The sequence below is a fragment of the Hemisphaericaspora subhashii genome, assembly GCF_019202705.1.
Source record: "Hemisphaericaspora subhashii strain CBS 10753 chromosome Unknown scaffold199, whole genome shotgun sequence".
Lineage (NCBI taxonomy): Eukaryota > Fungi > Ascomycota > Pichiomycetes > Serinales > Debaryomycetaceae > Hemisphaericaspora > Hemisphaericaspora subhashii.
This window is the reverse complement of record NW_026057470.1, coordinates 1-11,372: the sequence shown is the minus strand read 5'-3', so window position 1 is coordinate 11,372 and position 11,372 is coordinate 1. Positions and strand designations below refer to the sequence as shown.

Below are 11,372 nucleotides of genomic sequence, written 5' to 3'. Positions count from 1 at the left end.
GAAGCATCCCAAAAGGATTCAGACCTTTTGCTGATATATTTATGAAAGTAGATACTGGTGTGCTGAATCAAGTCAAATACATCAATCAATATCAATGTGTCGGTAGCAGCAGTACCACCGACAACCTGAAAACAGTCACATGGGGTAAGTATGAAAATGATAATCCTGGTGGTGATGGGCAAGAAATTATTGTCACTACTAAAACCTGGACTGGCCTGACTACTCGTATTACAACATTACCTTATACCACAGGTACCGGAACCATCACCATTGAGGTTGATGTTCCAGTACCAACAGTCACTACTTCTACCACGTGTCACTGCCCTCATGCTACAAGTACATTTACTGCCACTCCTGGTGATACTGCAACCGTTATTGAATATATTCCTGAAGAAACAAGCACAGAACCAGAGGAATCATCCACAACATCGGACGAAGAAGCTTCCAGTACAGAACCAGAGGAATCATCCACAACATCCGACGAAGAAACTTCAAGCGCAGAACCAGAAGAATCATCCACAACATCGGACGAAGAAGCTTCCAGTACAGAACCAGAAGAATCATCCACAACATCCAATGAAGATGCTTCCAGTACAGAAGATCAAGAATCCTCCACAACATCCAATGAAGAAACATCAAGTACAGAGCCAGAGGAATCATCCACAACATCCGACGAAGAAACTTCCAGTACAGAACCAGAGGAATCATCAACAACATCGGACGAAGAAGCTTCCAGTACAGAACCAGAGGAATCATCCACAACATCCAATGAAGATGCTTCCAGTACAGAAGATCAAGAATCCTCCACAACATCCAATGAAGAAACATCAAGTACAGAGCCAGAGGAATCATCCACAACATCCGACGAAGAAACTTCCAGTACAGAACCAGAGGAATCATCCACAACATCCAATGAAGATGCTTCCAGTACAGAAGATCAAGAATCCTCCACAACATCCAATGAAGAAACATCAAGTACAGAGCCAGAGGAATCATCCACAACATCCGACGAAGAAACTTCCAGTACAGAACCAGAGGAATCATCAACAACATCGGACGAAGAAGCTTCCAGTACAGAACCAGAGGAATCATCCACAACATCCAATGAAGATGCTTCCAGTACAGAAGATCAAGAATCCTCCACAACATCCAATGAAGAAACATCAAGTACAGAGCCAGAGGAATCATCCACAACATCCGACGAAGAAACTTCCAGTACAGAACCAGAGGAATCATCCACAACATCCAATGAAGATGCTTCCAGTACAGAAGATCAAGAATCCTCCACAACATCCAATGAAGAAGCTTCCAGTACCGAACCAGAGGAATCATCCGCAACATCCAATGAAGATGCATCCAGTACAGAAGAAGAGGAATCAACTACAACATCCGAGGAAGAAGTGAGTACATCCGAGACACCATATGAAACATCATCCAACATAGAAAGTTTCACTTCTACACATATTGAAGAAGAATCTACATCAGAGATTGAAGAACTAACAAGTTTGGATCCCGAGGCATCATCATTATCTATTTCCGACTATAACATAAGTACTGAAGATCCAAGTACCAAATTTGAGACATCTTCTGACATTGAGGAATCAGCTAGTGCTACTGTGGAAGAGTCGTCTTCAGCATTCTCTAATTCACCAACAATTGAAACTTCTTCAAATTTGGAAGTGACTACCTCCGCTATTGAGTCTTTGACTACATCATCGAATGAAGAACCATCCACGCCTGAAACAACCGAAGTATCTGCATTATCAGAATCAACTACTCATCCAATTGAAGAGTCATCTACTCTTACTGGTCATGATGGAGAGTCATCTACTACAACATTGTCAACTAATATTAGTGAATCATCTGCTGCCCAAGAACCATCAGCTCCAGCTCATGAAGAATCATCAACGTTTGAAGCTTCAACCCTTTCCACCCGATACATTACCACCACAATCATCGATGGTAGTACAACTACATTGACAGTATCAGAAGCAACAACTAAAACAGTAGATGATGAAGAAAATTCAGGAATTGCTTCAAGTGGTAGTGCAGGCACTTTCGACACAACTTCCATCTCCGAAACAAANTACTGATGAAGACTACTCAGTTACTACTAGACAAACAGCTAGTGTTACAAGTCCTTACAATGAGCCTACTCAATGGACTACAGGTTCCACACCACTTCCAAGTGTCCCAGAAACCATCCTTGGGTCTGCTTCTTCTTTTAGTTTGTCTGCTACCTTGGTCATTTTTATTGAAATACTTGCTGCTTTTATTTTATAGTTTAAAATTGTGATTTTAACAAAAGATTGTTTTTATATAGTTTCTATGTTATTATGTTGTTTAGTCTAATCGATAAATATTATATCTGAATCAGATCTGTAGTGAAGATCTTTAAAGTTCCTTGAAAAAAAGATGTAAATTCGAAAACAAGCATTCATCTCAAAGCCATTAAACGATTTTCATATTAGGGCGGAATAATTTTACGAAGATAATAGTAGCGACTTTATAGTAGAAAGAAATTTTGAAGAATTAGAGAATGGAATCGGGAAAAGATAAGAATTTGGCTCTTATTCAGCAGGGGAAGTTTATAAAGAATAGAAATAAAGAATATCAAGTCGTAAGCGGAAACTGCATATATCAATAAATTTCTCTGGAAACACCAACATAAACCTTGAAATCGCAAAGAGAAAATTTAATTCCCGGGTTATTTATACGTTAATAACAGGGGAGTAGAATCTGGGTACCCGTACCAGTTGCGAAATTTCCTTGGAAGCAGTCTTCTTTTGGATTGGGAACGTGCTTTACTACCCAATGAGATCTGTAAGGTTTAACGGAAAGCATAAAGTTAATGAGGGAATTTTGACAAATGAAAGTAATTCTTCGAACGTTAAATTAGGCTAACTGAAATCTGTTAAGACGTATGAGATAGGAGGAAATATGGATAAGTAATCTAAGTGATATATCTGGAATGATATTATAACCCTTAGTAATTAATTGTATTAGTTATTGTCACTACTATATGTATATTTATGGGTGTTATCCATTTTTCTTCCGTTAGATTTATTGACTATTTCTATTTTGAGAGTGTTACCCAACTTTCTCAGAGATAAGCCAATGGATTACTTTTCGTTCAACAACAACGGTTTGTGGCTCAATGTTCTGGTTTCTCAAGAAGATGAACCCTTAAAATAACTATGCAGAGGAAAAAAAAGAATAAAAAATAAAACCTGGCATAGTTTATTTTTTGTGTAAAAACCTCATTTTAGACAATTGACGAACTTAATTTAGTTCGCTAAAACTGGACAAGCGAATTATCACATTGCCTGCCGCTCGCTTCAAGTGTAAACTTTAGTTTCCGCTCTTACGAATGGTATGTACAGCTACAGTGAGACAATCAAAACTAGTCGCTTCAAGACCAAACAGAACAGACGGATTAACCATTACTTTAGTCCAAAGTATGTTGGAATTATCTTGACGAAGATAGGGCAAAAGATTATGAATACCTTCTAGAGCTGCTCAATTGATATAGCGCTTGCAATACCAGTAGAAACTAATAAACAATAGAAAAGTCTTACGACCATGTTTCGGTTTCTGGAAATGTTCATATTTCACAACACACACAATATTCAGAGCCAGAATCTATTCAAATCATATTGGTTCATGAGTCATTCCGAATATTTCGACGTTCAAGACATAAACTACAGGTCGCTTAAAAAAAATTCGACTACACTCAGACCATTCCAAAGGACTCTGGGAACATTCCAAAGGATGTTTAACTGGATTTGAAACAACCGACCGAATAAATTTCTTGGATCATACCTGAGAGTCATTCAAAATTACGGTGCAACAGTTCTACATAAAACTGGATGTCAATTATATTAACGACTAACACCACTCCAAAGGATACAAAATAATGTACGAGGAAGGGAAGTCGTTACCAGTAAATCACATTACTAAAACAAGGTTCACCCTACTATAGCTATACAGTAGTCTAGCAATATAACAGAGAAGTGGGAAAACTTGTACAGGTTTCTCATATAGGGTTATTCCCATTTGTATCCTGTGAACATATCATCATGTCTGCGACCTTCTGGCGCGGCGTTGCTACCCACCTCTTCACTTAATGGTAGCAAGTCTTATTGGGCGTAATGGCTACAACTACCGAATCTTTCCAATTACACTCTTGGCGGACCCTGATAATCAGATCGGAATTTGAATTAACCGTTTAATTGACTTCATATATTTTTATATTTTGTGAGAACTACAAAATTTATAGAAAATTGAGACAACCCTATTATATAACACCAAAGAATCCTTTTATGGAGAAGATTTTAAGTTCTCTGTAACTTAACCTTAATCCTTCAATTTCACCAGTCTATGGACATGATCAAGTGATCTTTCATCCTTTGTCGTTTTCGGGGATGTCTTAATAATCTCGGAAGCAACATAATTAAAATTAATGTGGTGACTATATACGACAGGCTCCCACCTTTTAAAAGACCTGGCACTCACAACCATAAAACATTCACCCTTAACATATCCGTAGATACTTTGAACACTATCTAATGTTTGTATGGATCCTACTATCTCCTTTATGGTGAAATCTTTTTGGGCTATATCTTATTGTAGGTTGGATTGTTCTACTATTGAATCTTTTGGTAGCTAGATTATATAAAAAATGGATGAAATTATCCCTAGACATAGTAACACAAGCTTCAAAATGGTCTCGGTATTGCTCTTCACATATTTCGTCTTTTAACAAGAAATTTATTTGCATTCAGCTTTTCTTTGCACCAAAATTAAACATGACGGCCCTCGGAAATTGAGGGATTTCGTTGTCGCTCTGAACCGTTGACACCAATAGCATCGTTGTACTTGATCACGTCGCACTCTGAATCCCCTATCCTCAATACACGCAACTATAAGGAAAATGGACTTGAGATACACCCTTTTAGGGTCATTTCGGAAATTATCCTAGATTAAAAAAAAATAGGGAACCTTCTCTAGGTGGGAACCATAGTCCAGGAGAGCATTTTAGGTTTATGGGTCTTTCGAGCTTTGGCGATTAATTCTTTTGGGTGTTGCATTTGCTGGTGTTAATTTGCTGGGTCTCCCTTGCTTTGGCTATCCGCGGATTGCCAATAATCTTATAAATCTTGGCTTCTGTCGTGGGCCGATGATGCCTTTACGGGAGTTATGTAGGACACTTGATTAATTTGGCTAAGCTCCATTTTAAGATTCAACATCATGCCATTTCTTTCAAGCCATGGAGTCTGTTCTTATTGTCCATACAATGAAACTACTTTAAAATAAAGCTTGATTTCTTGACCAAAATGTTCACAGGAATAAATCCACATAACCTTAATGTAGTTTCTTTTATATATTAAGGTGTTTGTTAAACTGCATACAGTATAAAAAGGGTTAAATTGTACAGAAAACAGATTGACATGCCCAGAAAAATTTTAATCATAATAAACGTTTTGCTATTTCTGGACTTGGCATTTACACTTTTCTTCTTATTTACTTTAAAAATCCATGAACGTATTAATTTCAGGTTATAAAAAGTGGAAACCACTACTCATAATATGAAGAACCTTAATGGAAAACGCCCTTGTTGGACTCAGCCCATTCTGCGATTATTGGATTAATATTCCACCGCCTTTGAATTACTCGTCAAATCTTACGGCATTCGATCACCCATACCATAAACTTAGCTTTATCCCTCATGGAATTGACCCTTGACGGTCGTGATACCTAATTTATTTTCTGTGAACTGAATGGAGCCCTCTTTTTTACCCCAACTCCAAATATCTTTTGTAGCTACTTGTCTGTGGTTGTGTTCATTTCATTATATCACTTAACTACTGTTCGATTAACTACTGCTACGTTACTTGTTTGAATATTTCTATTCTTGCTCACTAATGATTTTTATATTTTAATTATAGGATGTTCTGTAAAAACAATAAAATAAAAAGCGTTTCCTAAGTGCCATATTTCGCGTGCATCTGAAATCTTTTTTTTTTCCTTACATAATAGACGAAACTTTATTTCGGCTAGTAGATGACAATTTATTATTTTTTTGTTTTTAAACGGGGTCTCGGGGAATTTCGGAAATTAAGAGAATTTTCTTGTCCCAATAAGCTTTCAATCACACATGTCGTATTTCTAGAATTCGGATCTGGTATCGAATCTCTTCATTTAACATTCTTGATGGACCCTGATAGCAAATCAGATCGTTATTTGAAATAACCGTTTAATTCACTCCATATATCATTTCAAACCGTTCAGAACCACAAATTTTTTATAAAACCTTTTTATGTTTGTTAGAACCAAACAAATCTTTTGGGGAGAAGCTCGTTGGCATTTTTATCTCTTAAAGTTAATCTTTTACTTCACCAGTCTGTGGATATCATCAAGTGATCTTTCATCCTTTATGGTTTTTGTAAATGTGGTCATTAGTAAAAGCCACCATTTGTACTACACAAAATGAATAAAGTTTATACGAATATTCATATACACGCTAAAAAGAAAACCGTCACTTCGGCTTTCCAAAAAAAGGGCAACATATGACGCTCATCTAGATTCCTTTAAAGAAAGTGGCTAACGCATATTTTCAGCCAGAGCCTATTCGAGCAGGGAATCACCACCACCGCGGTGTTGCCGTGTTGCCAACACTCTTTTTTTTTTTTTTTTTTTTTTACAAACACGGTTAAAACCTTATAAAGGGGTGTACCCTAATAACCTAAAATATCCAATAACCTAAAATACCCAATAACCCAAAAGTTGCGGAAAAATCTATCCGAAACAAAGCAAAACATCTCTCTTTTATAAAAATAATGTGGTTTTATTGTTAAACTACAAACAAAAGAATATTTTTTTAGTGATTTGGGGTTATTGGGTATTTTAGGTTATTAGGTACACCCCTTTATTGACCTATACACACTTCATATACAAGTTATAAAGAAAACCCTCTAACGCTCTATTGGAGCAACGCACTTGGTTGTCGTGCCCGGGTCTAGGTCCTTCCTAGCCCCTACCGGCTGTTTCGTGGGATAACGGTGGTCTCCACTCTTGATTTTTTGACATAATAAAAATGACTTGACTATACGAACATCAAAACATAAAATATTTTTTCGATTTCAAAAAAACCCGTTGTTTTTCTTAGTTTATATTTTTGCTTGAACATTTTGGAGCCTCTTAGAGATTTAGACCAACTGAGGCCAATATGTGTTTACTTAAAGATACACAAAGTTGCTGCAAACTTAATTTTCAGAGTTATAGCGGCGTAATTTGCGGCAATTTTTTTTTTTTAGGTTTTGTATGGTCTTTCAAAAAGCATATTCTATTCGTTCTTGTACTGCACATTGGTATAGTCACATACAGCTCCTGCCACACACCTACACTATACGAAAGGAAATCCTCTCTATTCACTAATATATAAAGAGGAGGTGATTCCCACAAAAGTTCTTGATCAAGAATGTAGGTTCACCATATCAAGTATCCAACAATGTTTTCGACAAGTTTTGTCTTACTTTGCTTATTTTCCTTGGTAATTTCTAAAGAAGTTACTGGGGTTTTCACCAAATTCAATTCCTTGAAATGGGAAAGCGCTGGTAATTACCAATTTCAAGCTCCTTCTTATCCAAACTGGATCGCTGATTTAACCTGGGTTATTGACGGTTCTAAAGTTAACAAAGGGGACACCTTTACCTTGCACATGCCCTGTGTTTTTAAATTCACAACCAGTGCTTCGGAAGTCAATTTGCATGTTAGTGGAAAAACATACGCTACTTGTTCCTTTGCCCCTGGTGATGTTGTCGTTGACTATTCAGAATTGAAATGTGTGGCTTCAGACTCTGTCGGTCCTTCAACGTATGCATATGGTACTGTCTATTTCCCCTTCACATTTAATTCCGGTGGTTCGGGATTAACAACTGACTTAAAATGTGCTCCAATTTTCCATGATGGAACTAATACTATCTCCTTTTACGATGGTGACGATGAGCTTTCCATAGATGTCAAATTTGTTGGTGGTGCACGAACAAATCCAGATGTTATTATTCGAGAGAATAGAATCATCCCCAGTTTAAATAGAGAACAACATTATATTTTGGCTGGAAATTGTGCAAATGGATATCAAAGAGCAACCATTGGGTTTTCGGTCTCGAAATCTGGGGTTAGCATTGATTGTGATTCCATGCATGCACTTATTACTGACAAGTTAAACGAGTGGTACTCTCCTGAATCAGCAACTGAAGTTCATCCCACAGTGGCTTGCAACAGCCGTGAATTAAAGGTTACCTTTAGAAGCATCTCAAGAGGGTTCAGACCTTTTGCTGATGTATTTATGAAAGTAGATACAGGTGTGCTGAATCAAGTCAAATACATCAATCAATATCAATGTGTAGGTAACAGCCGTACCACCGACAACCTGAAAACAGTCACATGGGGCGAATATCAAAATGATTCCCCTGGTGCTAATGGTCAAGAAGTTATTGTCACTACTCAAACCTGGACTGGACTGACAACCCATGTGACAACATTACCTTATACCACAAGTTCAGGAACCATCACCATTGAGGTGAATGTTCCAATCCCAACCGTCACCACTACTACCACATGTGATTGTCCTGATGGTACAAGTACTATTACTGCCTCTATTGGTCAAACCGCAACTGAGATTGTATTTATTTCTATGGCATCCACCACAGGAAACGATGAATCATCCAGTACACCCAATGACGATTCATCCACCACAGGAGACGATCAATCATCCAGTACATCCAATGACGATTCATCCACCACAGGAGACGATCAATCATCCAGTACATCCAATGACGATTCATCCACCACAGGAGATGATCAATCATCCAGTACATCCAATGACGATTCATCCACCACAGGAGATGATGAACCATCCGGTACATCCGATACGGAAGAGACCACTACTACGTGTATTGAAGACGAATCTGCATCAGAGAGTGAAGAGTCGACGAGTATGGAGCCTGAAATGTTATCAACTACTGAGCACTATACCATAAGTACTGAAGAATTGAATAGTACATTTAGGACAGCTTCTGACATTGAGGAATCAACTGCCCATCCAATTGAAGAATCATCAACTCTGAAAGGTCATGATGAAGAGTCATCTAACACAGTTTGCGAGGAGTCATCAACGATTGAAGATTCAACCCGGTCCACCCAATACATCACCACCACAATCATCGATGGTAGCACAACTACATTGATAGTGTCAGAAGCAACAACTATAACAGTTGAGGACTGCGAGAGTTCAGGTGCATTAACCTATCCTACTAGCCCCATCCCACTCGGTACCTCGACAAAGACCAGAGGGAAAGAAAGTTCAGGAATCGCTTCCAGTGGTAGTGCAAGCAGCTTATCCTCGACTGTAATCTCCACGACAAAGGTTAGTCCAACTGGCGCAGATGAATCAGCTACTACTCGTGTCACAAGTCGTTACAGTGAACCTACTCAATGGACTACAGGCTCCACTCTGGTTCCAATTGTCCCAGAGACCTTCCTTGGATCTGCTTCATCCTTTACTTTGTCAGCTGCGTTGGTCATTTTTATTGAAATATTTGTTGCTTTTATGTTATAGTTTAAAATTGTGATTCGAAGAAAAGATTGTTTTTTATATAGTTTCTATGTTAGTTATTTTGTTCAATCTAATCGATATTTATATATGGTTTGTACGTCGATTATTGTGTTTAGTCTAATCGATATTTTTTTATAGTTTTGATGTCAGTTACTTTGCTTAGTCTAATTGATAATCTTAATTCTGAGTCAGATCTGAAGTGAAGATCATTAAAATTCTTTTAAGTTCCTTGGAAAGTTAGTCTTAAGAATTTGAAAAAATGCCTTCAACTTAAGACGAATGAAACAATAGTTAGAAATACCAAAATCATGGTACCAACTATATTGTAGAAACCTTCAAAAAATAGAGAATGGAATCGGAGAAAAAATATACATCTGGCTCCTTTTCAGTAGTGCTATTCTATAAAGTATGGAGATAAAATCTATCAAGTCGTAAATGGAAACTGTTTATATCAATAAATTCCTTCAGAAACGCTTACATGAACCTCAAAAAAATTCAGATCTACTCTTGAATTTTTACCTCATATCAATTTGCAGCCTTTCAAAGTGAAGGTTGTTGTTGAAAACTATAACCCCCAAAAGTAGAATTTGACTGCGTTTCGCCATCTGCCGTGATTCATATCCTTAATTCCTTCGTGAATCTCTCGAAACTACATACAAATTCCTTATTGAAATTTGCCTTCTGAAATATAACTTTTGCCTGCCACCGGGATCCAATATCGAAAACAGTGCAGTAGCCAGCTGATAACCTTGAGGACATCTACCGTCGAAAAGATATACTTGTTGATTTTTGACAGTAGCATTCTCTCTTGCGACCACAGTTGGGTCTGTTACTGAAACTATTGGAAAAATGGTGTTTGTCGAAAGTTCATCGTCCCCGACGTAGAAGGAAACCGTATTACCTCCACAGCCGAAGTATGAAGCACGATTTAAATCCCTTCTTAAACTAGAACCACCAGTATTGAAGGATAATTGAAAGTAGAAATTACCAGAAGCTAAAGTCGAACCTACGACAGAACCATCAACAACGCAGCTGTTTAAAGTCGACTTGATAATCCTGCGTATAAACTTGGTGTTTGGATACGAGCTCTTATTCGCACGATCCAACTATAGCCCAACGAATTAAACCTTGGTACTTCTCCAAAAGTCATACCCTCGCTTTGTTGGCTGGATATTTAAACACATCAACTAGTTCCATGCTGGTTGAGCATACCCCATTTGCTAACCCTCTTAGCACAGCAATAGCTAATTTTACTGTAGTCTTTAGTAAATAAATATATTTTCGACAATCAAGGACCCGAGGGTACTACTGAGGAAGAGGAAACTTCTGCCAAACAAGAAGAGGTATCCACTAGTGAAGAATAGGAACCATGAACTGTTGAAGACGAAGAAACGTCACTATTAATGGACAATAATCGGTGACTTCTGAAGGTCATCCGTCTGTAGATCGTACTGATCAAGAAATGCCTAAGGAGGAATTGATATTTGTTTCACAACTCAACAGGCTGGTTCTGGAACCNAGATTTTAATTTCCATTCCTCATATTTATTATCTCCTGACTTTTCATTTATATGATTTAAAAATTCCAAATTTATTACTGATTCTCCTCTCTCGTCTAGATCGAGAAGCTACTTCCGAAATGTAAATATATTCTATCACTTATCGTAAATTAATTAATTATTGAAAAATTATGTATCTATTTTTTTTTTTTTACATAATAGGCGTGCGTTAAACTACGTACAATATAAAAAAGG

The 11,372-nt window shown here is 37.5% G+C and overlaps 3 protein-coding genes across 3 annotated transcripts; 2 read left to right on the top strand and 1 right to left on the bottom strand. All coding sequences in view use genetic code 12, as the record gives it.

Moving 5' to 3' along the window:
- Positions 1–41: 41 nt before the first annotated feature.
- Positions 42–2,093, top strand: J8A68_006083 (uncharacterized protein; the record flags this gene model as incomplete). The annotated part of the gene is made up of 1 exon (XM_049410218.1): positions 42–2,093. The coding sequence occupies one exon, from the start codon at positions 42–44 to the stop codon at positions 2,091–2,093; it is 2,052 nt and encodes a 683-aa protein (XP_049260642.1).
- A 5,417-nt stretch (positions 2,094–7,510) lies between these two features.
- Positions 7,511–9,622, top strand: J8A68_006082 (uncharacterized protein; the record flags this gene model as incomplete). Its single annotated transcript, XM_049410217.1, has 1 exon — positions 7,511–9,622. One exon carries the CDS (start codon positions 7,511–7,513, stop codon positions 9,620–9,622), a length of 2,112 nt encoding a protein of 703 aa, XP_049260641.1.
- Positions 9,623–10,242: 620 nt separating this feature from the next.
- Positions 10,243–10,836, bottom strand: J8A68_006081 (uncharacterized protein; the record flags this gene model as incomplete). Its single annotated transcript, XM_049410216.1, has 2 exons — positions 10,243–10,651; positions 10,832–10,836. The coding sequence occupies 2 exons, from the start codon at positions 10,834–10,836 to the stop codon at positions 10,243–10,245; spliced, it is 414 nt and encodes a 137-aa protein (XP_049260640.1).
- Between the last annotated feature and the right edge of the window lie 536 nt (positions 10,837–11,372).